General features: G+C 44.0%; 1 protein-coding gene and 1 pseudogene across 6 annotated transcripts in view; one reads left to right on the forward strand and one right to left on the reverse strand.

Moving 5' to 3' along the window:
• Window positions 1–26,398, forward strand: part of BCL2L13 (BCL2 like 13) — a 78,449-nt gene that overhangs the window by 5,442 nt on the left and 46,609 nt on the right. For 3 of the 6 annotated variants that reach the window (XM_074391051.1, XM_074391052.1, XM_074391053.1), the window contains exons 1-2: window positions 6,758–6,847; window positions 15,195–15,310. Coding sequence is in view for 3 of the 6 variants with exons in the window: in XM_074391055.1 (XP_074247156.1) it covers window positions 6,730–6,847 (118 nt within the window). In the remaining 3 variants the exon portion in view is untranslated. Of the gene's footprint in view, window positions 1–6,679; window positions 6,848–15,194; window positions 15,311–26,398 lie in introns of those variants that run through there. The other 3 variants (XM_074391055.1, XM_074391056.1, XM_003942696.4) reach the window with 1 other exon arrangement.
• Window positions 25,303–26,109, reverse strand: LOC101040978 (DNA-directed RNA polymerase II subunit RPB7 pseudogene; annotated as a pseudogene).

Raw genomic sequence — 26,398 nt, forward strand, 5'->3', positions numbered from 1 at the left:
CTGGGATTACAGGCGTCAGCCACTGTGCCTGGCCTATTCACTTTTTTGTTGTTGTTGTTGTTGTTTTTTGTTTTTGAGGCCAAGTCTTGCCCAGGCTGGAGTGCAGTGGTGGATCTCGGCTCACTGCAACCTCCGCCTCCCGGGTTCACGTGATTTTCCTGCCTCAGCCTCCCGAGTAGCTGGGATTACAGATGCGCCCCGCCACACCTCTCTGACTTTTGTATTTTTTTTTTTTTTTTTTTTTTTTTTGACATAGAGTCTCTCGCCAGGGCTGGAGTACAATGGCACTATATCAGCTCACCGCAACCTTTGCCTCCCAGATTCACGTGATTCTGCCTCAGCCTCCCTAGTAGCTGGGACTACAGGCACACACCACTACACCCAACTAATTTTTTTGTATTTTTAGTAGAGATGGGGAGTTTCACTGTGTTGGCCACGCTGGTCTCAAACTCCTGGCCTCAAATAATCCACCTACCTCAGCTTCCCAAAGTGCTGGGAAGTACAGGCTTGAGCCACGGTTCCTGGTTTAGAGTAGGATTTCATAGTTGCTGTGTACCTTCTGATTATGTTTCATAAAATGTGTCTCATTCCTACATTATAGTCAGCACTGGTAGCATTCTCGAATTTCAACTGGTACTTGTAATAGAAATCTAGTTTAAAAAAGAAAAGAAGGCCGGGCGCGGTGGCTCAAGCCTGTAATCCCAGCACTTTGGGAGGCCGAGGCGGGTGGATCACGAGGTCAAGAGATCGAGACCAACCTGGTCAACATGGTGAAACCCCGTCTCTACTAAAAATACAAAAATTAGCTGGGCTTGGTGGTGAGTGCATGTAATCCCAGCTACTCAGGAGACTGAGGCAGGAGAATTGCTTGAACCCAGGAGGCGGAGGTTGCGGTGAGCCGAGATCGCGCCATTGCACTGCAGCCTGGGTAACGAGTGGAACTACGTCTCAAAAAAGAAAAGAAACCCACATATTGTAGAATTGTGGATATTGTTATTGTTGAAGGTTCACAGATGTTTTATTTGTGGCTGGTTTTGGAGATGACACTGAAAGATACATAAACACAGCATTAAGTTACCTTTTGCTTCGTTAGGCTGTTTGGCTGACAAACGCAGTTGGCCTCTCTTTATCCACAGTTTGCATAGCTGCAGATTTCAGCAATCTTGTTTGGAAAATATTTGGGGAAAAACCCACAAATAACAATAAAAACAATACAAATAAAAACCAATGCAGCATAACACCTATTTAAATAGCCTTTGTGTTAGGTATTGGATTATAAGTAATCTAGAAATGACTTAAAAGTACATGAGAGAGGAAGTGAGTAGGTTATATATAAATACCAGACCATTTTGTATAAGGAACTTGAGCATCTGAGGATTTTGGTGTCTGCAGGTATCCTGGAAACAATCTTGCGTCGGTACCGAGGGACAGCTCTACCTGAAACTTAATAGAGGAACAAACTAAAAGGAGTAAGGCACAGAAAGAAAGAGTTGGGTTACGTAAATATGTTTAATAGTTTTAATTGTGCAAAAAATAATAGCTGTGTTTTGTTTTTGTTTTTTTGAGATGGAGTTTTGCTCTTGTTGCCCAGGCTGGAGTGCAGTGGCACAATCTCGGCTCACTGCAACCTCCGTCTCTCGGGTTCAAGTGATTCTCCTGTCTCAGCCTCCAAAATAGGTGGGATTACAGGTGCATGCCATGACGCCTGGCTAATTTTTGTATTTTTGGTAGAGACAGGGTTTCGTCATATTGGTCAGGCTGGTCTGGAACTCCTGACCTCAGGTGATCTGCCGGCCTCGGCCTCCCAAAGTGCTGGGATTACAGGCATGAGCCACTGCACCCTGCTAAGATAGCAGTTTTTATACTTAAGATGGTCAGTGTGTTTAATCACTTCGTGAACACTGGCACTTGCACTCACTTGAAGTTTAAGAGGTCCTATTAGATAAAATTTAATGAGTAAAAGTAACTGTGTTCCTCTCATTTGAGAAGAATCTTGCAGTGACTTTTACATATGAAATAGTCTCTGCTGTTGAGCTTACAGTGGGATGGACGTGAGCATTGTCCCTTGCTTCCCCAAAAGCTTTAGGTGATGGTCCCAGGTCATGATTACCTTTCATCCAATCTAGCTTTCTTCCCCCCTTGCCCCGTTCATTCTTAAAACTGAGAAATTGGCCAGGCGCGGTGGCTCACGCCTGTAATCCCGACACTTTGGGAGGCCGAGGCGGGTGGATCACGAGGTCAAGAGATCGAGACCATCCTGGTCAACATGGTGAAACCCCGTCTCTACTAAAAATACAAAACATTAGCTGGGCATGGTGGCGCGTGCCTGTAATCCCAGCTACTCAGGAGGCTGAGGCAGGAGAATTGCCTGAACCCAGGAGGCGGAGGTTTGCGGTGAGCCGAGATCGCGCCATTGCACTCCAGCCTGGGTAACGAGCGAAACTCCATCTCAAAAAAAAAAAAACAACTGACAAATTTGCTTCTGTCAGTACTCTGGGTCTGTGATACTACAAAAACCACCTTGTTTTGCTACTGTATCGTTCCCTATTGCTAGTTCCCTATGACTAGTTTTCGCCTCTGCATTGGTCTCATCTACTATGTTGCCTGGAATACAGTAAATATGTGTTGAATAAATGCAGTTAAGGGCTAAGAGGAAGTGAAGACAGTATACTCAGGTGGTTGGACTGTTAACTAGGTGTATGATTTTAGGCAAATAAATTGTTCTTGTTTTTCCATCTATAAAATTGAACCTGTTTTCATTCAAATGTAGAGGATTACTGTGTTAACACATAGAAAAGTGCTTTAGGAATAGAGATGTTGGCCAGGGGTGATCGCTCACACCTGTAATCCCAGCACTTTGGGAGGCTGAGATGGGTAGACCACGAGGTCAGGAGATCAAGACCATTCTGGCGAACACAGTACAACCCTGTCTCTACTAAAAATACAAAAATTAGCAGGGCGTGGTGGCACACGCTGGAGGCTGAGGCAGGAGAATTGCGTGAACCCGGGAGGCAGAGGTTGCAGTGAGCCAAGATGGTGCCATTGCAGTCCAGGCTGGGCAACAGAGCAAGACTCTGTCTCAAACAAACAAAAAAAAAGGCCGGGCGCGGTGGCTCAAGCCTGTAATCCCAGCACTTTGGGAGGCCGAGGCGGGTGGATCACGAGGTCAAGAGATCGAGACCATCCTGGTCCATATGGTGAAACCCCGTCTCTATTAAAAATACAAAAAATTAGTTGGACATGGTGGCGCGTGCCTGTCATCCCAGCAACTCAGGAGGCTGAGGCAGGAGAATTGCCTGAACCCAGGAGGCGGAGGTTGCGGTGAGCTGAGATCGCGCCATTGCACTTCAGCCTGGGTAACAAGAGCGAAACTCGGTCTCAAAAAAAAAAAAGGAAAGAAATAGAGGTGTCACAAAGGTATAATTTATTTACGATGTTTGTTAGAAATGCAGAAGTCCATTATGCACTATGCTTGTTAGGCACCGCAGAATGTAGCAAAGGAAGTGGGTGTTCGCTCCCATTTTATGCTTAGAGACATGACCCTGTAGTAGTGCTATAGAGTTTACGTTTGCCATCTTATCAATGCCTTTGTCCTGTAGTTAAATTCAAACGTGCTAGTTATGTAACAGTGTTCTTGGGATCTGACTTCCCTGTTTCTCCATAGGCCTGAAGGAGCTACTTCGTTGCTACACAACTGGAAGCACACACTTAAGAAGTTGGGATCAGATATGGTGGCTCACACTTGTAATCTCAGCAATTTGAGAAGCTAAGGTTGATGGGTCACTTGGGGCCTGGAGTTTCAGACCAGTTGGGGCAATATAGTGGGACTCCATCTGTATAAAAAAATTTAAAAGTTAAAAAAAGCTGGGCCGGCGCGGTGGCTCACGCCTGTAATCCCAGCACTTTGGAAGGCTCAGGTGGGCGAATCACAAGGCCAGGAGATCGAGACCATCCTGGCTAACACGGTGAAACCCCGTCTCTACCAAAAAGACAAAATATTAGCCGGGTGTGGTGGCACGCAACTGCAGTCCCAGCTACTTGGGTGGCTGAGGCAGGAGAATCGCCTGAACCTGGGAGGCAGAGGTTGCAGTGAGCTGCGGTTGCGCCACTGCACTCCAGCCTGGATGACCAAAAAAAAAAAAAAAAAAAAGTTGAATGGTTATTTTATACTGTAGGTCTGCTATGTTTAGGTCTGGTATGTTCACAACCAGAATGACAGATACGCATTTAAAGTCTAAAAACTGTACGCTAGATTTAAATGAATAAACATAATCCTTCACCAAATAAAGAGGTGTTTAGGCTATAACATATACATTAAAGATGGAAAATAATGAAATTCATGATTATGGTTGTATTTATAATTAGGGGTGTTTTTTTTTTTGAGATGGAGTTTCGCTCTTGTTACCCAGGCTGGAGTGCAATGGCGTGATCTCGGCTCACTGTAACCGCCACCTCCTGGGTTCAAGCCATTCTCCTGCCTCAGCCTCCCGAATAGCTGGGACCACTGGTGTGTGCCACCATGCCCAGCTAATTTTTTGTATTTTTAGTAGAGACAGGGTTTCACCATGTTAGCCAGGATAGCCTCAGTCTCCTGACCTTGTGATTCACCCTCCTCTGCCTCCCAAAGTGCTGGGATTACAGGCTTGAGCCACCGCGCCCGGCCTAGTTTTTGTATTTTATAGTAGAGACAGGGTTTCACCATGTTGGCCAGGATGGTCTCGATCTCTTGACCTCCTGATCTGCCCACCTCAGCTTCTAAAGTGCTGGGATTACAGGCATGAGCCACCACACCCGGCCCTATATATTTCTTTATTCAGCTACTGTATTGTATGACTGAATACATTTTTAAATTTTTATTTTATTTGTTTATTTGAGACAGTCTTGCACTGTTGCCCAGGCTGTAATGCAGTGGCACGATCTTGGCTCGCCGCCACCCTTGCCTCCCAGTTTCAAGTGATTCTTGTGCCTCAGAATTCTGAAAAGCTGGGATTATAGGTGCCTGCCTCCCCACCCGGCCTAGTTTTGTATTTTTATTAGAAATGGGGTTTCACCATGTTGACCAGGCCTTTCTTGAACTCCTGGCCTCAAGTGATCCGCCTGCCTCGGCCTCCTAAAGTGCTGGGATTACAGGTGTGAACCACAACGCTGACCTGCATTTTTAAAAACAGCTGTTTAACCATTCCAAGTAGATTTTTTGTTTTGAGACGGAGTTTTGCTTTTGTTGCCCAGGCTGGAGTGCAATGGTGCCATCTCGGGTTACCACAACCTCTGCCTCCTTGGTTCAAGCAGTTCTCCTGCCTCAGCCTCCCAAGTAGCTGGGGTTACAGGCATGCGCCACTGTGGCCAACTAACTTTGTTTTTTTTGGTAGCGAATGGGTTTTCTTTCTTTCTTTCTTTTTTTTTTTTTTTTTTTTTTGAGACGGAGTTTCACTCTTGTTACCCAGGCTGGAGTGCAATGGCGCGATCTCGGCTCACCGCAACCTCCGCCTCCTGGGTTCAGGCAATTCTCCTGCCTCAGCCTCCTGAGTAGCTGGGATTACAGGCACGAGCCACCATGCCCAGCTAATTTTTTGTATTTTTAGTAGAGACGGGGTTTCACCATGTCGACCAGGATGGTCTCGAACTCTCGACCTCGTGATCCACCCGCCTCGGCCTCCCAAAGTGCTGGGATTACAGGCTTGAGCCACCGCGCCCGGCCCCAAATAGATTTTTATGTTATTGTTACATAGCCACTCTTAATTTGTTTCAGATTCTGTTTGTACTTTTTATTGTTTATCATCTTAACATTTTTGTTTATCACAGATCTTAATTTTGTAAACATTGCCTCTTTTTCCCATGAATTATTTGCATCTCTCTCTCTCCCCCCCCCCCCCCCCTCTCTCTCTCTCTCTCTCTCTCTCTCTCTCTCGCTTTTTGTTTTTTTCCGAGACGGAATTTCTCGCTTGTCCCCCAGACTGGAATGCAGTGGTGCAATCTCTGCTCACTGCAACCTCTGTTTCCCATATTTATGTTATTCTCCTGCTTCAGCCTCTCGAGTAGCTGGGATTATAGGCACCTGCCACCATGGCCGATTTTGTATTTTTAGTAGAGTCAGAGTTTCACTGTATTGGCCAGGCTGGTCTCAAAATCCTGACCTCAGGTGATCCACCCGCGTCGGTCTCCCAAAGTCCTGACATTACAAGCGTGAGCCACCGCACCTGGCCTTGAACCTCTTTTTAATTGGATGTTTGAGATCTTCAAGCAGCCCATATTATTTTTTGTTTTCAAAATAAAAAGTTGTTTCTCTTAAGATTGGGCCAGGCACGTGGCTCATGGCTGTAATCCCAGCACTTTGGTAGGCCAAGGGGGGCAGATCACCTGAGGTCAGTTCAAAACCAGCCTGGCCAACGTGGTGAAATCCCGTCTCTACTAAAAATACAAATATTAGCAGAGTGTGGTGGTGGGCTTCTGTAATCCCCGTTACTTGGGAGGCTGAGGCAGGAGATCGTTTGAACCCGGGAGGCAGAGGTTGCGGTGAGCTGAGATCCCGCCCTGCGCTCTAGCCTCGGTAACAAGAGCAAGACTGCATCTCAGAAGAAAGAAAACTCTTAAGAGCGACACAACACATTTTGGTGTGAAACAACTGTTAAAGTGGCGTGTAATAAACTCTAAGCTGAAAAAATCGCTTTTCTGTTCTTAGGTTTTATACATCCATAAGTAGACCTTTTTGGAGCACCACCAGCCAATTCAATGGCGTCCTATTCTACTGTGCCTCTGGGATTTCACTATGAAACAAAGTATGTTGTTCTCAGCTACTTGGGACTCCTCTCTCAGGAGAAGCTGCAGGAGCATCTTTCCTCACCCCAAGGTACTATCTTCGGCTTATGGTGGTTATAGTAAGTTGTAATAAGGACTTTGTATATAAAGTATATGTATCTAAGTACTTTATATGTATGGCTTTGACATCAAATAGTACTAATAAGCCTCTAAGAATAACCCGTTGGCCGGGCGTGGTGGCTCACGCCTGTCATCCCAGCACTTTGGGAGGCCGAGGCAGGTGGATCACAAGGTCAAGAGATTGAGACCATCCTGGTCAACATGGTGAAACCCCGTCTCTACTAAAAACACAAAAATTAGCTGGTGGTGCACACCTGTAGTCCCAGCTACTCGGGAGGCTGAGGCAGGAGAATTGCTTGAACCCGGGAGGTAAAGGTTGCAGTGAGCCAAGATTGCACCACTGCACTCTATTCTGACGACAGAGTGAGACTGTCTCCAGAAAAAAAAAAAAAAAAAAAAAAAAAAGCAAAACCGGGTGCAGTGGCTTGATCTCTTGACCTCGTGATCCACCCGCCTTGGCCTCCCAAAGTGCTGGGATTACAGGCGTGAGTCACCGTACCCGGCTTTCCTTTCTTTTTTTTTTTGGAGATGGAGTCTTGCTGTGTTGCCCAGGCTGGAGTAGTGAATTGGTGTGATCTTGGCTCACTATGATCACTACCAACCTGGTTCAGCAATTCTCTTGCCTCAGCCTCCCATATAGCTGGGATTACAGGCAGCTACCACCACACCCAGCTACTTTGTTTGCCTTTTTTTTTTTTTTTTTTTTTTAAACAGAGTCTCACTCTGTTGCCAGGTCCCAGGCTGGAGTGGCGTGATCTCAGCTCACTGCAAACTCCACCTCCCAGGGTCAAGCAAATTCTTCTGGCTCAGCCTCCCAAGTAGCTGGGACTACAGGTGCATGCCAGTATACGCAGCTAATTTTTGTATTTTTAGTAGAGATGGGGTTTTACCATGTTGGCCAGGATGGTCTCAATCTCTTGACCTCGTCATCTGTCCCTGTCTGCCTCCCAGAGTGCTGAGATTACAGGTGTGAGCCACCACACCTGGCCTTGTTTTGCTTTGTTTTGTTTTGTTTTTTGAGATGGAGTCTTGCTCTGTTACCCAGGCTGGAGTGCAGTGGCACAATCTTGGCTCACTGCAACCTCTACCTCCCAAGTTTAAGGGAACGTCCTTCCTTGGCCCCCCTAGTAGTTGGGATTATAGGCACATGCCACCATGCCCAGCTACTTTTTATATTTTTAGTAGAGACGAGGTTTCGTCATTTTGGCCATCATGGTCTCGAACTGCTGACCTCAGGTGATCCATCCCCCACAGCCTCCCAAAGTGCTAGGGTTACAGGTGTGAGCCACCGCGCCCGGCCATTTTTTTGTGTGTGTTTTTAGTAGAGATAGGGGTTTCATTATGTTAGCCAGGCTGGTTTCCTGACCTCAGGTGATCTGGCTGCCTTAGCCTCCCAAAGTGCTGGGATTACAGGCATGAGCCGTTGTGCCTGGCTACTTTTTCCTTTCTTCTTGGCAAGTTCTTTTTTTTCTGAGGCAGAGTCTTGCTGTGTCACTCAGGCTGGAGTGCTGTGATGTAGTCTTGGCTCACTGCAACCTCCACTTCCCAGGTTCAAGTGATTCTTGTCCCTCAGCCTCCCGAGTAGCTGGGATTATAGCACGTGCCACCATACCTGGTGGATTTTTGTATTTTTAGTAGAGACAGCGTTTCAGCATGTTGGCCAGGCTGATCTCGATCTTCTGGCTTCAAGCGATTCACCCACCTCCGCCTCCCAAAGTGCTGAGGTGTGAACCACCGCTCCAGCCTCCTTCTTGGCAAGTTCTTATAACCAACTCAATGATTTCCAATTTTTTAAAAAAGTCATAGCAGTGCACTAAATTTTTAGTTTACCATAAAGGCCTTCTTACCTAAATCACTGTGTTTGGTCCTAGGACTTTAACTGAGGAGTTGGCCAGGTGCAGTGACTCATGCCTGTACCAGGTTGCAAGGCCAGGGTGGGAGGGGTTCAAGACCAGCCTGGGCAAATAAGACCCTGTCTCTATATCTTGATGTTAGGTCAAGGCTTTTTCTTTTTTTTTTGGGGGGGGGGGAGACAGAGTTTTGCTCTTGTTACCCAGGCTGGAGTGCAGTGGCGCGATCTTGGCTCACTGCAACCTCCGCCTCCTGGGTTCAGGCAATTCTCCTGCCTCAGCCTCCCGAGTAGCTGGGATTATAGGCATGCGCCACAATGCCCAGCTAATTTTTTTGTATTTTTAGTAGAGACGGGGTTTCACCATGTTGACCAGGATGCTCTCGATCTCTTGACCTCGTGATCCACCCACCTCGGCCTCCCAAAGTGTTGGGATTACAGGCGTGAGCCACCGCGCCTGACCCAAGGCTTTTTCTTTGAATATGGGTTTGTTGATTAGAATTTCATCTTTCTAGCATAAACCATATCTATTACTTATGGTTTCTAATTTGTTTATAGTAGAATAATAATATAAAGACACTTATAAAACAATCTGCCTGAAAAATCATCTAGATTCTTATGACTTACTGCCTGTGTTTTACAGTTTTTCTCTCACACTAAATTTTATATGTATTTTAAAGTAACTTGCCAAACCATTTAAATTAGTTTTTATGTAAACTTCTAAGATTATCTGACTGAGCGCAGTGGCTCATGCCTGTAATCCCAGCACTTTGGGAGGTCAAGGCGGGTGAATCACTTGAGGCCAGGAGTTCAAGATCAGTGTGGCCAACCTGGTGAAACCCCATCTTTACCAAAAAGTACTAAAGTTAGCCGGGTGTGGTGGTGTGTATCTGTAATCTCAGCTACTTGGGAGGCTGAAACATGACAGTCACTTGAACCTGGGAGGTGGAGGTTGGAGTGAGTCGAGGTTGCGTCACTGTACTCCAGCCTGGGTGATACAGAGACTCTCTTTCAGAAAAAAAGAAAAACACTCTAAATTATCTAGAAAGATTTAAAAAATTACTTAGCTTTCTTAGAAACATCAAGTTTCTTTTCATAATCTTCAATGACGTTCATGATTTTAAATAAATTACACAATTTCAGTGACATCAACTGTTTTTCTTTCTTTGGAGACAGAGTCTCTGTCACCCAGACTGAAGTACAGTGGCGCAGTCTCAGCTCACTGCAGCCTCCACCCTCTGGGTTCAAGTTATTCTCCTGCCTCAGCCTCCTGAGTAGGTGGGATTATAGGCGTGCACTAGCACGCCTGGCTAATTTTTTAAATTTTGATGGGATTTCAGCATCCTGGACAGGCTGGTCTCCAACTCCTGACCTTGTGATTCACTCACCTCGGTTTCCCAAAGTGCTGGGATTACAAGGGTGAGCCGCTGTGCCTGGCCTGACTTTTTTTTTTTTTTAATATTTATTTATTTATTTATTTATTTTGGTAGAGACAGGGTTTCACCGTGTTGCCCAGGGTGGTCTTGAACTCCTGGGCTCAACAGATCCACCTGCCTCAGCGTCCCAAAGTGCTGGGATTACAGAGTGAGCCACCTCACCCAGCCTGAGCCACCGTGCCCAGCCTTGTCCTAACTTTAACTTTCGTAAGCAAGTTGGGGATAAAATAACGTATTCTTGGTAGGCATACAGTTTATTCAAGTGTGCTAGACAGTAGTCTACTCAGCCCGGCACAGTGGCTGATGCCTGTAATCTTAGCACTTTGGGAGGCCGAGGCAGGCGGATCTCCTGAGATCGGGAGTTCCAGAACAGCCTGACCAATATGGTAAAACTCCATGTCTACTAAAAACACAAAAAAGAGCCGGGCATGGTGGCACACACTACTCAGGAGGCTGAGGCAGGATAATCCCTTGAACCCAGGAGGAGGAGGCTGCAGTGAGCTGAGATCCCACCTGTGCATTCCAGTCTGGGTGACAGAGGGAGACCCTGTCTCAAGAAACAAAAAAGTAGGCTACTAGCTGTATATGTTCAGTTTCCTATGGAAAGATTTAATATGTTTCATAGAAAAAACCAGCCAGGCATGGTAGCTTACACCTGTAATCCTAGCACTTTGGGAGACCAAGGTGGCCAGATTGCTTGAGCTCAGGAGTTTGAGACCAGTCTGGACAGCACGGCAAGACCTCGTCTCTACTAAAAATACAAAAAAATAGCTGGGTGTGGTGGTGCATGCATGTGGTTCCAGGTACTTGGGAGGCTGAGGTGAGGTGGGGATTGACATTTGAGCCCTGGGTGGAAGGGAGGTGCAGTGAGCTATGATCACAGTACTACACTCCACCCTGTCTCATTAAAAAAAAAAGAGAAAGTATAGTAGGTCACTTAATTCAGCAAATTACTTAAGTGTAAGTCAGTTAGGGTACTTCTACTGTATTTCCCTTTTTTTTTGTTTGTTTGGTTGTTTACTTTTGCTAACTTATCTGGAGGGAAATACTGAGTCAAACTGCAATCTTTTTTTTTTTTTTGAGACGGAGTTTCGCTCTTGTTACCCAGGCTGGAGTGCAGTGGCGCCATCTTGGCTCACCGCAACCTCTGCCTCCAGGGTTCAAATAATTCTCCTGCCTCAGCCTCTCTAGTAGCTGGACTACAGGCGTGCGCCACCATGCCCAGCTAATTTTTGTATTTTTAGTAGAGACGGTGTTTCGCCATGTTGACCAGGATGGTCTCGATCTCTTGACCTTGTGATCCACCCGCCTTCCAAAGTGCTGGGATTACAGGCGTGAAACACCGCGCCCGGCCTTTTTTTTTTTTTTTTTTTTTTTAAGACGGGGTTTCACCACGTTGGTCAGGCTGGTCTTGAACTCCTGACCTCAGGTGATCTGCCCACCTTGGCCTCCAAAGTGCTTGGATTACAGGTGTGAGCCACCACGCCCAGCCTAATCATATTTGTATGGTGAGATTGTTATGCAAAATAAATATGTGGCCCACAAATTGTCATACCACATAGCATATCTTTTTCAGTTTTTACGTCATCTTAAAAACTAACTTGATATCCATTTTATATACAGTTATATAGACTCAGTGGGCATTTTCAGTGATAGATTTATAAGGAGTCTAACTGAGAATGAGAGATTTGTAAGAAGTCTAACGGAGTGGTTGCCTTGCAGTGATTAATGCATAAATTGTTAGTACCTCGATAGTAGGGATTGTCTCTACAATCTACAATTGTAGCTATACAGTTGTGTCTATGTTGCCCGCACCCGTAATCCCAGTTACTTGGGAGACTGAAGTTCAATTGCTTGAACCCGGGAGGCAGAGGTTGCAGTGAGTTGAGATCGCGCCACTGCACTCTAGCCTGGGTAACAGAGTGAGACCCTGTCTCAAAAAAGAAAAGGAATAGCTTCCATGAGTGTAACATTCTTGGCTGAGAGGTTTTTTTTCTTTTAACACTTAGAATATATCATTCCATTCTCAACATTTTTTCTGAGAAATCTGCTGTCTGTCTAATAGGGATTCCTTTCTATGTGACTTGACACTTTTATTTTTTTTAGAATTCTTTCTGTCTTTGACTTTTAGCAGTTTTAGACTATATATATATATATATATATATATTGTGCTTTGGAGAGGAACTTTTTTGGTTGAATCTATTTGTGAACCTTTCAGTGTCCTGGATCTCTGGATGTCCACATTTCTCTCCAGACTTGGAGAGATGTGTAGTTTCTAGCTATTAATTCACAGAATAGGTGTTCTATGCATTTTCCCATCTCTTTTTGTTTTCAAACTGCCATTACGTGAATATTTGTTTGCTTAATCACATTCTATAGGACTACTAGGCTTTCCTCATTTTTTTATTCTTTTTTTTTTTTTTGGGATGGAGCCTCACTCTTGTTCCAGTCTGGAGTGCAGTGGCGTGATCTCGGCTCACTGCAACCTCTGCCTCCTGGGTTCAAGCTATTCTCCTGCCTCCGCCTCCCAAACAGCTGGGATTATAAGCGCCCGCCACCATGCTTGGCTAATTTTTGTATTTTTAGTAGAGATGGGGTTTCACCATGTTGGCCAGGCTAGTCTTGAACTCCTGACCTCAGGTGATCCACCAAACTCAGCCTCCCGAAGTGCTGGGATTACAGGCATGGGCCTCTATGCCTGGCTTTTTTATTCTTTCTTTGTTTGCTTGACTGGATTATTCCAAAACAACTGTCTTCAAGTTTAGAAATTCTTCTGTTTGGCCAGCCACAGTGGCTCACACGTGTAATCCAAGGCCAAGATGGGCAGATCACGAGGCCAAGAGATTGAGACCATCCTGGCCAACATGGTGAAACCTCATGTCTACTAATAATACAAAAATTAGCTGGGCGTGGTGGTGCGTACCTGTAGTCCCAGCTACTCCTCAGGAGGTGAAGGTCGCAGTGAGCCGAGATTGTGCCACTGCACTGCAGCCTAGTGACAGAGCATGAAACTTTGTCTCAAAAAAAACAGCGTGGGGGGGGTGTGGTGGGGGTTAGTGGGGATTTCTTCTGCTTATTCTATTGTTGAAGCTCTCAAGTATAGTTTTTATGTTATTCATTCAGTTCTTCAGTTCCAAGATTTCTATTTGGTTGTTTATTATCTCTGTTGAACTTCCAATTAAGGTTATGAATTGTTTCTATTTTTCGATTTTGTTGAATTGTCTATCTGTATTCTCTTGTACCTCACTGAGTTTCCTTAAGATTATTTTGAATTCCAGGAATTTTATAGTTTTCGTTTGGGATCTGCTTTGAGTTTTATTTATTTATTTAGGTCTTTGTGTAGGAGACAAGACTTGGACATCTCTAGTTGGCTATCTTGATGACATCTTCTGCACATGGAATTTTTTTCAACCTCAACATTGTCTATCTCTGAGAGTTTACCTTATTTGGAGTCTTTATTTTTTTTGAGACACAGTCTTGCTCCATTGCCCAGGCTGGAGTGCAGTGGCCTGATCTCGGCTCACTGCAGCCTCTACCTCCTGGGTTCAAGCAATTCTCCTGTCTCAGCCTCCCGAGGAGCTGGGACTACAGGTGCTTGCCAACACGCGTGGCCTAATTTTTGTATTTTTAGTAGAGACAGGGTTTCACCTTGTTGGTCAGGCTGGCCTCAAACTCCTGACCTCAGGTGATCCACACACCACCTTGGCCTCCCAAAGTGTTGGGTTTACAGGTGTGAGCCACTGCGCCCGGCCTTTATTTTGTTTTTTAAATATGGATGTTGTTTTAATTTTTTTATTTTCTTGAGATGGAGTTTCGCTCTTGTTGCTTAGGCTGGAATGCAATTCCACGATCTTGGCTGACCGCATCCTCCACCTCAGCACAACCTCCACCACCTGGGTTCAAGCCATTCTCCTGCCTCAGCCCCCTGAGTATCTGGGATTACGAGCACACTAATTATGCCTTGCTAATTTTTTGTATTTTTAGTAGAGACGGGGTTTCTTCATGTTGGTCGGGCTGGTCTCAAACTGAGACGAACCTTGGGTGATTCGCCCCCCTCGGCCTCCTAAGTGCTGAGATTACAGGTGTGAGCCACTGTGTCTAGCTGGATGTTGTTTTTAATACCATCCAAAGTAAGCCCAACTACAGTGTATTTATATGTAAATGCAGATACTGGTGGGCTAATTTCTTAGAGGAAGATACAGTTTTCTTATTGCTGTCTGCTGTTTCACTATCCTGTTAGATATCTAAAGTGAGATGTAGCACTCACTCCTATTCCATGCTATTATAAATAGGATCTGCGGGAGCACTCACCGTGTAATTTTGATAGGGTTTGGTTTCAGGTTCATGAAGTAGTAAATGTTAGAAGTCGCTAAGGGAGGTGGTGCTATTGATGACTCAGGATTTCTGTCACATTTCATCTCTGATTTTTTTTTTTAACTGGGTCATGTATTGCATATAAACTTTTATGTAAATAGTTAGCTCTTGTACACTTTTCCAGAACTAGTTCAGTCTTCCAGACTGCATTTTTGTGCCGAGTATAGACAACCTTGTTCAAAATTATGCATTCTGACTAGTAAAAATCCTTCTTGCTAAATAATAATCTTTGTCATGTTCAATTTAGCATATGTTAATATGAGGCTTCTTGATGTTGTGATAAGTAGCAATTAGCAAGGTTTTTTTTTTTTTTTTTTGAGACGGAGTTTCGCTCTTGTTACCCAGGCTGGAGTGCAATGGCACGATCTCGGCTCACCGCAACCTCCGCCTCCTGGGTTCAGGCAATTCTCCTGCTTCAGCCTCCTGAGTAGCTGGGATTACAGGCACGCGCCACCATGCCCAGCTAATGTTTTGTATTTTTTAGTAGAGACGGGGTTTCATCATGTTGACCAGGATGGTCTCGATCTCTCGACCTCATGATCCACCCGCCTCAGCCTCCCAAAGTGCTGGGATTACAGGCATGAGCCACCACGCCTGGCCCTTGAGTTTTTTAAAAATTGAATTGTAAGAAGTCTTTTTGTTGTTGTTATTTTACACAGTCTAGCTCTGTCACCCAGGCCGGAGTATAGTGGTGTGGTCTCAGCTGCCTGCAAGTTCTGCCGCCCTGGTTCAAGCAATTCTCCTGCCTCAGCTTCCTGCGTAGCTGGGATTACAGGTTTGTGCCACCACGCCTGGCTAATTTTTGTATTTTTAGTAGAGACGAGGTTTCACCATGTAGGCCAGGCTGGTCTGTGAACTCCTGACCTCATGATCCACCTGCCTCGGCCTCCCAAAGTGTTGAGATTATAGGTATGAGTCACTGTGTCCGGCTGTAAGAATTCTTTATGTGTTTTTGGTTACCAGATGCTTATCAGATACAGGATTTCTAGATATTTTCTTTCATGCTATAGTTTGTCTTTTTACTTTCTTGGCTGTATCCTCTGACATAGAAACACTTAATTTTGGTGAATTCCATTTTGTCTGTGTTTTCTTTGGTTTATTATGCTTTGAGTGTCTTATCTAAGAAACCATTGGCTAATCCAAGGTCATGTACATTTTCACCTATGTTTCCTTCGGAGTATTTATAGTTTCAGCTCTTCAATTTAGGTCTTTGATCTGTTTGTTTCTTTTCTTTTTCTTTCTGAGACAGAGTCTTACTATGCCATCCAGACTGGAGTGCAGTGGTGTGATCTTGGCTAACTGCAACGTCTGCCTTCCTGGGTTCAAGTGATTCTCTTGCCTCAGCCTCCTGAGTAGCTGGGATTACAGGCGTGTGCCACAGTGCCTAGCTGATTTTTGTATTTTTAGTAGAGACGCGGTTTCACCATGTTGGCCAGGTGATCTCGAACTCCTGACCTCGTGATCTGCCTGACTTGGCCTCCCAAAGTGCTGGGATTACAGGCATGAGCCACTGCACCCGGCCTGATCTGTTTTGAGTTAATTTTTTTTTGAGATAGAGTTTTGCTCTTATTGCCCAGGCTGGAGTGCAGTGGCACAATCTTGGCTCACTACAGCCTCCGCCTCCGAGGTTCAAGCGATTCTCCTGCCTCAGCCTCCCAAGTAGCTGGGATTACAGGCGTGCACCATCATGCCCAGCTAATTTTGTATTTGTAGTAGAGACGGGGTTTCACCATGTTGGACAGGCTGGTTTCAAACTCCTGACCTCAAGTGATCCACCCACCTTGGCCTCCCAAAGTGCTGGGATTACAGGCATGAGCCACTGCACCCGACCGAGTTAGTTTTTAAATATCGTTTGAAGTAGGGATCCAGATCAATTCTTTTACATACGACTGTGGTTTCAGTGTGCCCTGAAATTCCTGTTGTAACATAGCTCCCAATGTGGCAATATTAGGAGATGGGTGTTTTTTTTTTTTTTCCTGTCAGAAGGAATTTGGTTCAAAGGAGATGGGGTCTTTTAGAGGTGATTGCGTCTTGAGCACATTGTCTTTGTCTTAGTTCATTTATGTTGCTATAAAGGAATACCTGACGCTGGGTAATTTATAAAGAAAAGAAGTTTATTTGGCTCATGCTTCTTCCTGCTCTATAAGAAGCATGATGCTGGCATCTGATTCCACTCATGGCGAAAAGAGAACAGGAGCTCGTGTGCAGAGGTCACATGACAAGAAAAGAGCCGAGTGAGAAAAGGAAGGGAAGTGCCATGCTGTTTTTAAAAACTAGTTCTCACTGAGAACCTTGACGACGGTACCAGGTCGTCCGTGAGGGGTCCACTCTCATGACCCAGATACCTCCCATTAAGCGCCACCTCCAACGCAGGGGATCAGTTCTCAACATGAGGTTTGGAGGGGTTAAACAAACCCAAGTGTAGCAGGCTCACGACTAGATTAATCTATTCAGGGGTTAATGAATTAATGAGTTACCATGTGAGTGGAACCAGTGGCTTTATTAGAAGAAGAGAGAGCGGGAGCTCACGTGTTTGCATGCTCAGCCCAACTCCCCCATGTGATACTCTGGATACTCTGTGCCGCCTCAGGACTCTGGGGTCAAAGGCAGCCCCTCAGCCTTGGACTTTTTAGTCTCCAGAACTGTGAGAAATAAATTCCTTTTCTTTATAAACTCTCTAGGTTCAGGTATTCTTTTACAAACAAAAGAAAACGCACCACTACTAGTTGACTCAGCAGCGTTTGTTGAAAAGCTATTCTTTCTCGCATTGATTGACCTAGGTACCTTTGTCAGAAATCAGTTGACCATGTGTGTATAGATTTATTTTTCCATTCTTAATTCGGTTCCATTGGTCTGTATACCTGTTGTTGTATCATATTATCTTTATTGCTCTAGCTTTGTAGGGAACTTTGAAATTGTGTGAGCCCTTCAGCTCTGTTCTTTCTTTTCCAGCATTGCTTTGACTATTCTGTGACTCTTGCAATTCCGTATTAGTTTAGGATAGGCTTGTCTGTTTCTGGGGAAAAAAAAACCAGTTGGGATTTTGATGGAGCTTACATTGAATGTATAGGTCGATTTGGGGTGTACTTTCATCTCAAACCAGCCTTTCAAGACAGATTTGTATAACTCAATTTGAAATTGAGCCATAATATATTATTTCCAGAGATATATACTGTTTCATTTTTTTTTTTTTTTTTTTTTTTGAGACGGAGTTTCGCTCTTGTTGCCTGGGCTAGAGTGCAATGGCAAAATCTCAGCCTACTGCAACCTGTACCTCCCAGGTTCAAGTGATTCTCCTGCCTCAGCCTCTTGAGTAGTTGGGGTTGTAGGCATGCATCACCACACCCAGCTAATTTTGTATTTTTTTTTTTTTTAGTAGAGATGGGGTTTCTCCATGTTGGTCAGGCTGATCTTGAACTCCTGATCTCAGGTGATCCTCCTGCCTTGGCCTCCCAAAGTGCTGGGTGGGATTACAGGTGTGAGCCGCTACGCCTGGCCTGTTTCATTCTTATCTTAGCTTTTCTATTAGACACAGGAGATGGTTGATCTTAACCACTATGAAGCCAGACCTGGGGTGGTGCATGGTGGAATTCTGCATTCTTTTCCCTCACATCTATCCTCCAGCAGTCTGTCTCCCAGTCTGCTTAGACGGTATGGTAACACTGGAACCTGAAAACTGCAAAGGATTGGCTAAGTACTAATTGGAATTTGGTTGTTAAAAAAGAAAGGCTGGGCGCGATGGCTCACGCCTGTAATCCCAGTGCTTTAGGAGACTGAGATGGGCGGATCATGAGGTCTGGAGATCGAGACCATCCTGGCTAACATGGTGAAACCCCGTCTCTACTAAAAATACAAAAAAATTAGCTGGATGTGGGGGCGCACAGCTGTAGTCCCGGCTACTTGGGAAGCTGAGGCAGGAGAATCGCCTGAATCCGGGAGGCAGAGGTTGCAGTGAGCCAAGATCATTGCCACTGTACTCATCCGGACAACAGAGTGAGACTCTATCTCAAAAAAAAAAAAAAAAATCTGGTTTCTTTCTTTTCTTTTTTCTTTTTTTTTTTTTTGGTAGAGAAAAAATTATGGCTCAATTTTTTTGTTTCACCATGTTCCTCAGGCTGGTCTCGAACACCTGAGCTCAGGCGATCTGCCCACTTCAGCCTCCCAAAGTGCTGCACTGGGCCAAGCATCTGGTTTCTTTTTCATTTTTGGGACAGAGTCTCACTTTGTTGCCCAGGCTAGAGTACAGTGGTGCGATCTCTGCTCACTGCAGCCTCCACCTTCTAGGTTCAAATAATTCTCACGCCTCAGCCCCCTGAGTAGCTGGGATTACAGGAGCGTACTGCCACATTGGCCAATTTTTGTATTTTTAGTGATGTGGTTTTACCATGTTGGCCAGGCCGGTGTCAACTCCTGATCTCAGGCGATCTGCTCTCCTTGGCCTCCCAAAATGCTGGGATTACAGGCGTGAGCCACTGTTCCTGACCAACATCTGGTTTCTTTTGTTTGTTTGTTTTTGTTCTTTTATTTTTCCTAACATCTGGTTTCTTAATTGCTGGTCCAGTCAGATATATTTTGCGGTATTTGTTTTTGCTAGTTAATGAACAGTTGAACCATTCTGTCTATATGTTCAATAGACCTTTTTTATGTGGTTGTAATTACTTGGACTGTCTAGAGTGTTACTTACAAGGCTAATTGCCTGAATACTTGCTAAAACAAAGATCATGGAGCTCTACCCTAGACCTACAGAACCAGACACTCCATGTTGGGACCTGGGAATCTACAATTCAATGTGTTTTATGGGATATTTAAATGTGTTTCCAGTTTGGAGAACCATAGATTTAGAAAGTAGATTGCTCTGGGAGGTCTAGTCCGTTCAACTTGGCTAAACTTGTTAATCTTCTGTTCACTTTGATATCTCTGAATGAATTTCAGGGCTGGAATAGGATTGCTGACTCACCTGACTTCCTTTGAAACTGAGGTGGGTGGGATTTAGTGTGCTAAAGTCTGTTTATCTTTGAAATACTTGTCTTGCAGTTCGTAGTCCAGGATTTATGCAGCATTGGCCCTGCTGTGTAGCTCGGTGCTCTAGACAGTCTAGGTGGGGAGGATTAATTAAATGAAAATCACTGAGTCTATCTGTGTCATTGGTCAGCTAAATAAATAACCTTTGTGTCCTAACAGCAGCAGACATTTTCTGGTTAGGTTTTCCACATGGTTTATTATGAAGTATGACAACTTGTCATGTGTAATCAGCATCACATTAGTCTCATGAGAATAAGCTCTCCTTTAATCAGCTGCTTTCCTTTAATCTGGTGGGGTGAGGCGTATGGTAACCATGACATTTTTGTCATTTGCTTTGTGGGATGGTGGTGGTATGATTGGATGTGTGGGTTTGTATATGTTTTGGGTATGCAGATTTTCCAAAAAGGGACAGATGGCAGAAAAAGCATCCATGTATTCTTTGTCACTGTGCACCAAAAAATTACAGTTATGTGTCCTGGGAGTCAGTGCCAGAATATGTAGTTTCTAATGTTATTTATCTGTGATTTTTAGAACTCGGGCTAGTCATTAAATTCTCTGAAGTCTCATATTCTTTATGTATGAGGATAGAGTTGACAGCCTCTACAGACTATAACCCTAAATCTAAAGTTCTGTGGTTTAGTCACGGATTAAACTCTCATAAGCATGCAAGTAACGGCGGAGGGCTTACTCTTTCCATTCCCGGTTTTCAGTATTCTCCATCATGATTTATAGCCATAAGTAAATGCTCTATTTATCTGCTTGTCTATGCGGTTGGTCTGTTCTCATATTTGTCTGATGTCATATGACGTCTTATTTTCTTTATTTCTTTTGTCATTTGAGCTAGCCTCAAAATATACTGGTAACTTTGTATTTTTATTTATTTGTATTTTTAAGCTACACTTGCTGGAATGGGAATGTTGTATTTTTTAAATTCCTCTGAACTTATTTTTAGTTCTTATTTTATTTTGTGTTGTGGGTGGGGGTGTGTGTGTGTGTGTGTGTGTGTGTGTGTTCTGAGACAGCCTTGCTCTGTCGCCCAGGCTGGAGTACAGTGGCGCAATCTTGGCTCGCTGCAACCTCCACCTCCCAGGTTCAAGCTATTCTCCTGCCTCAGCCTCCTGAGTAGCTGGGATTGCAGGCGCATGCCACCATGCCTGGCTAATTTTTGTATTTTCAGTAGAAACGGTGTTTTACCAGGTTGGCCAGGCTGGTCTCGAACTCCTGATTTCAAGTGATCCGCCTACCTTGGCCTCCTAAAGTGCTAGGATGATAGGTATGAGCCACTGCACTCAGCCTATTATGTGTTTATTTTAAGTGTCTCCTCTCCCCAGTGAAGTTGTCATGTATACATAGAGAATACAGTGAGCTTGTCATCTATACATACACATCTATACATTGTAACCCTTTAAGTTTCGTCATAGTAGATAGTGGTAGCTATGAAATATTTGAGTATTTTTTTAGTCCATTTTTCACACAAGTCTAGGACAAAGGAAGTATATCCCAAAGTGTTTGTAATCTGGTTGGAATAATGATAATAAAGGACAAAATCGTCAAACAGTATAGGATAGTGTATTTTTAAGTGTTCAACTTTGTGGCACAGGCTAAATGTATAAATTTTTAAGGTCAGTGATCTGTAAACACAGCAGTCAGTGAAGACATTTTGAAGTAGAGAGTTAAATTGGTTTTTCAAGGGTAGACAGAATTTGAATGATGAGGAAACCAGAGAGGCAGTTTATGTTAAGCAAAAATATAGAATGTTTGAGTTTTTGTTTTGTTTTTTAGAAATGGGTTCTCGCTGTGTTGCCCAGGCTAGAGTACAGTGGCTGTTCACAGGCATGATTTTAGCACAGTATGGCCTCAAACTCTGGGCTCAAGGGATCCTCCTGCCTAGAGCTGGGACTGCAACGTGGTACCACGTCTGCCTTGTTTTGTTAGATAGTGAGAAATTGGCAGTGTGTTCATACTGGATGAAAATAGTAATACTTTTTTAAAAAAATTCCTTGTTACATATAATTTAATGTGGCTTATATTGATGCATAATGGAAAAATCCAAATAGTAAATTATGAAATCAGTAGTAGGAAAATTGTACATTTCTATAGTAGGAATAACAGATCATAGATAAGTACATAAGTAGTCTGTGAGATCTTCTTCAGTTATACAAGCACTGAGCTGTGAATTTGGTTTTTGGCAAAGCCAAATACATACATGACACATACATACATACACTATAAAACAGAGGGCGTACTTAGTTCTAGGAGTCTTCCCCCATGCTGTGCCCCCACACCATGATTTAGAAGCTATGCTAGTTTCTTTTGGTTGGAGAATAGTTCTTTAAAAGATTTCTTTTTTCCCACTTAGAGCTTTGTAACATAGGACACAGAAATACAGTAGAAAATGTTGCCAGTATCAAATGTAGTAAACTGTCTCTTAATGTGATTCTGGATAAAGATAAGGAAGTTACATTGAAGTACAATTCAGTTAAGTAGTTAACACTCTCTAGGGACCTAGATTATACATGTATACTTTTCTTTTTTTTGTTTTTTGAGATGGTCTCACTCTGTCACCCAGGCTGGAGTGCCGTGGAGTGATCTTGGCTCCCTGCAACCTCTGCCTCCTGCCTCAGCCTCCCAAGTAGCTGGGACTACAGGCCTGTTGCCACCATGCCCGGCTGATTTTCGTATTTTAATAGAGAGGGGTTTCCGCCTCTCAACTCCTGGCCTCGAGTGACCTGTCCGCCTCGGCCTCCCACAGTACTGTGATTACCGGGTCCGGTGAGCCACCGCACCCGGCCCATAACTACTTTTCTGATGGTCCAGCTTAATATGAGGATAAACTCTACAGTGCGGAGGAATGGAGACTACCTATCATGTCAGGAAACCCTGTCGAAAAATGGATCCAGTAGATTATATTCTCTGCAAGGAGTCCAAAACATTTAGGTGGTCTCCATTTCTGATTAAGGGCAGGTCAAGAGCAGAATCAGAATGTGAAGTTAGAAATGTTGTGTGGAATTTGGAGGGCAAACCCAAACTTTCTTCAGCCTGGTGGTTGTTTCTGTTTCTGTCTTTGAAATATGTGTGAAGGAGTGTCACTAGCTACAAGAGGGATTGATTTCATTCACTGTGGCTCATGACAGTGATCGATCAAAATTCTTACATTGCTGAGTATGACAGAGTTACTTTAGCCTGGAAAAAAAATCAAGGTAAGTCCATTAGAGGCAATCCCCCCTTGGAAACATGGGTCACAGAAATCTGGTATTCAGGAATATAGCTTTTTAGTAAAACTTCCCCCATCAATTTTTTCTGCAATTTCCAACAAATTGAAGCAACACATGTTAAGTAAGCCATCCTCTCTAGCAGCAATTTAAGAGCAAGAATAACTGCCTGTCACGATTTCTCCTAGTTTGTGTTGAAACAGCCCTATTTTATGTTACATGGCATTATCTAAACTGACAGAAGTCGTCCTGCTGTTCCTAACTTTTACAGTGTGGAAAGCATGTTCTGTATAAGCATCATTGACTAGAAATCTGTGATTAGCTGATTTCTATTCACAGAGATGAGGGGTCAGGAAAGATAATTATCTGATAATGAAATTTTACAGCATGAAGAGAATTGGTGAGTGGGAGTTCGTATCTATTGGGCATTTATCTCTTCACAATAACCCTTTGTGGTAGGTATTATTTTCCCATTTTATATAAGACAAGAGATGTGGCTGGTCACGGTGGCTCACGCCTATAATCCCAGCACTTCGCGAGGCTGAGGCAGGTGGATTACCTGAGGTCAGGAGTTCGAGACAAGTCTGGCCAACATGGCGAAACCCCGTCCCTACTAAAAATAAAAAAATTAGCCGGAGATGGTGGCACATGCCTGTAATTCCAGCTACTCAGGAAGCTGAGGTGGGAAAATTGCTTGATCCCAGGAGGCAGAGGTTGTAATGAGCTGAAATTACGCCACTGCACTCCAGCCTGGGCGACAGAGTGAGACTCTGTCTCAATAAAAAAATAATACGTAAGGAGGAGAGGTCCGAGAAGATTATTTTCCTTGCTCAAGTGGTGAGTTAGAAGGCCTGACTTCAAAGCTTATCTACTTTATGGCTGCTTTCCAGGAAGCTGGAAGGGAAAGAGAGAATTTTATTGCAAGAAATGAGATTGGCCATAAATTAATTTACCAGTCTGTTTGATTTGCTTTAATAATGTCATGATATATTCTGGCGATCAGGATACCTTGTGGAGTTACATTAATCAGTGCTGTTGCAGAGTCATCCAACACTACAAAGTACTTCTAAAAGAAAACCTATTATAATTATAAATAGTAGTGGAGATTTATTAGAAGCCTGTCTGTAAAGGTAGACTTTTATGCTTTATGAGAATTTATAAAGATAAGTATAAATTGGCATAGGATCTTTCTAGAATAAAGTTGCCTCAAATTTTGCGTAACAGATTGTCTGTTTTGTTTTTTTTTTTTTGGTTGTTTTTTTTTTTTTGGTTTTTTGTCTTTTCCCAAACAGAGTCTTGCTCTGTTGTCCAGGCTGGAGTGCAGTGGCACGGTCTCGGCTCACTATAACCTCCACCTCCCAGATTCACGCATTTCTTTGCCTCAGCCTTCCTAGTAGCTGGGATTACAGGCGCCTGCCACCACGCCCAGCTAATTTTTTGTATATTTAGTAGAGACAGGGTTTTAACCATCTTGGCCAGGCTGGTCTTGAACTCCTGACCTTGTGATCCACCCTTCTTGGCCTCCCAAAGTGCTCGGATTACAGACGTGAGCCATGGCGCCTGGCCGAGATTGTCTGTTTTATGTAACATTTTCGGATTTAATGAATGTAGTTCTGTGAAAGGTATTTCCTTAGGCAGAAGTAAGTGAAATGTCATTAAGCAAACTATATGTTAATGGTGACATTGAGGAGATCCTTTGTGTTACATTGCCACTTTTAAGGATCCTGACACTTAGGGAGGTGGAGGCAGGAGGATGGCTTGGGTCCAGGAGTTTGAGACCTTTCTCGGCAATATAGTGAGACCCCATTCTCAAAAAATAAAAAATACAAAAATAAAAGGATTTGAGTTTTATTTTGGTTAGCCTCAGCTCATAAGGAAAATGTTTTACATGGCTTAAAGGAAAGTTATTTTTGTCAGCTTAAAAGTAGAAAATGAGTCAGAGTCTGTGATATGTAAAAATGTTTAACCTTTTTTAAAGGTATTTTAAATACCCACAGATGATAGAATCAAGTTTCTTGACTTTTGTTAATATAAGTAAATTAATTTTATTAATTTTTTTATTAGTGTCAGGGAAAAGTGACATGTTTGTTTAATCCTGTAGACATTTCACACATTTTTGTGTTACCTTAACTAGATTCTGAGCCCTTTTCCATTTGCAGTTCAGTTTAGAATAGTGATACACTTTTGTTTAGATACCCATCTTAGGAAGGGCTGTGTTGAGATCCCGCAGTCTGTGTCATTACTCGCCTCTTGTTCATCTCTCCCTGTCTGCTGTCTCCTCTCCCTTCTTTCCCAGTTATACTCTTGGTTACTTTTAAGGGCAGGAGAAGGGCAAACATTCTGGAATTAGATCAGGACTCAGAATGCCACTAATGATGTTGTCATTTGCTGGAAGCCAAAGACCCAACATCAGAGCCTTGACTTCATTGAGGTCAACATTAAACCTTGACAGATGGGCTAGTCAGATCCCCTGGGTGGCTGAGGCTAGTAGAGGCATCAGTCTAAGGAAGAGAGGGGGTAGTAAGCAGTCAACTATACAGCCTTTTTAAAGAGTTACTGTTCCTGCTTAAAAAAAAAAAAAAAAAAAAAAGATAACACTTCCATGAGAACCAAGGGCTTTTTTACATAGCACGCATACTGAGAAATCAGAAAGCAGTAGCTGAGCCAAAAGAAGAACCTTCCGGGGATGAGTTGCCTGCCTGGCCTCCGCAGCAGCAGCCAGACTGGACCTCTGGACAGCACAGTAAGTGTGACAGTCACACTTCCTAGATCAGGACCAAGGTAGGAGGCCACCAGGCTCAGCTTACAGGCCCTAAGTCATCATCCATCAGGGAGCCAATAGCAAAAACGTCATTCTTGTCCACACGGGTCCCCACAGTCTTTAAGCAGATCTCATCATCCTGCTGAATCACAGTATCCTCATCCATTGTTTTGTAGCATGGTGGGTTGGAGTTAGGATCAAACTCCATCTCTAAAGGGACAGAATGTCGAGAGATGAAGCAAGACATAGGTTTGCTTCAATTTCTGAGAAGAGTCCAACCTTGTTGACCTGAGTGACAATAGCATCCACGACTTCTCCTTTAAAGGGCCGGAAAACAATGGCCTTGTACTTAGCTGGATAGAGGACGAAGCCTCGGCCTGGCTGGATCATACCAGCACCGATATTGTCAGTGGTGGTTACAGCGAGGTCCCCGCCACCTCGGTGAAGAGCTTCTGCTTCACCGTGTTGAGCAAGTTGGGGCCGCAGTAGCGCGGGTGCAGCAGGATCTCATGCTCTAGGGAGATATGGTAGAACATCTTCCCAGGGCAGTCTGGGAGGCTAAGTCCACACCTCCGGCCGCCCCTGGGAATCCCTAATTTTGTTAATTTAATGGAATTAAAAGCCCATTTGTGAATTTGGGATTCTTTGATTTGCTTGCAAAAAATGAAAACATAGGGAGATCCTGGTGGCTCATGCCTATGATCCCAGCATGAGGGAGGCCAAGGTGGGTGGATCCTTGGAGGCTAGGAGTTTGAGATCAGCCTGGCCAACATGGTGAAACTTTGTTTCTACCCAAAAAAAAAAAAAAACCCCACACAAATTAGCCGGGCATGGTGGTGTGTATCTGTAGTGCTAGCTACCTGAGAGG

The sequence above is a fragment of the Saimiri boliviensis genome, chromosome 21, assembly GCF_048565385.1.
Source record: "Saimiri boliviensis isolate mSaiBol1 chromosome 21, mSaiBol1.pri, whole genome shotgun sequence".
NCBI lineage: Eukaryota > Metazoa > Chordata > Mammalia > Primates > Cebidae > Saimiri > Saimiri boliviensis.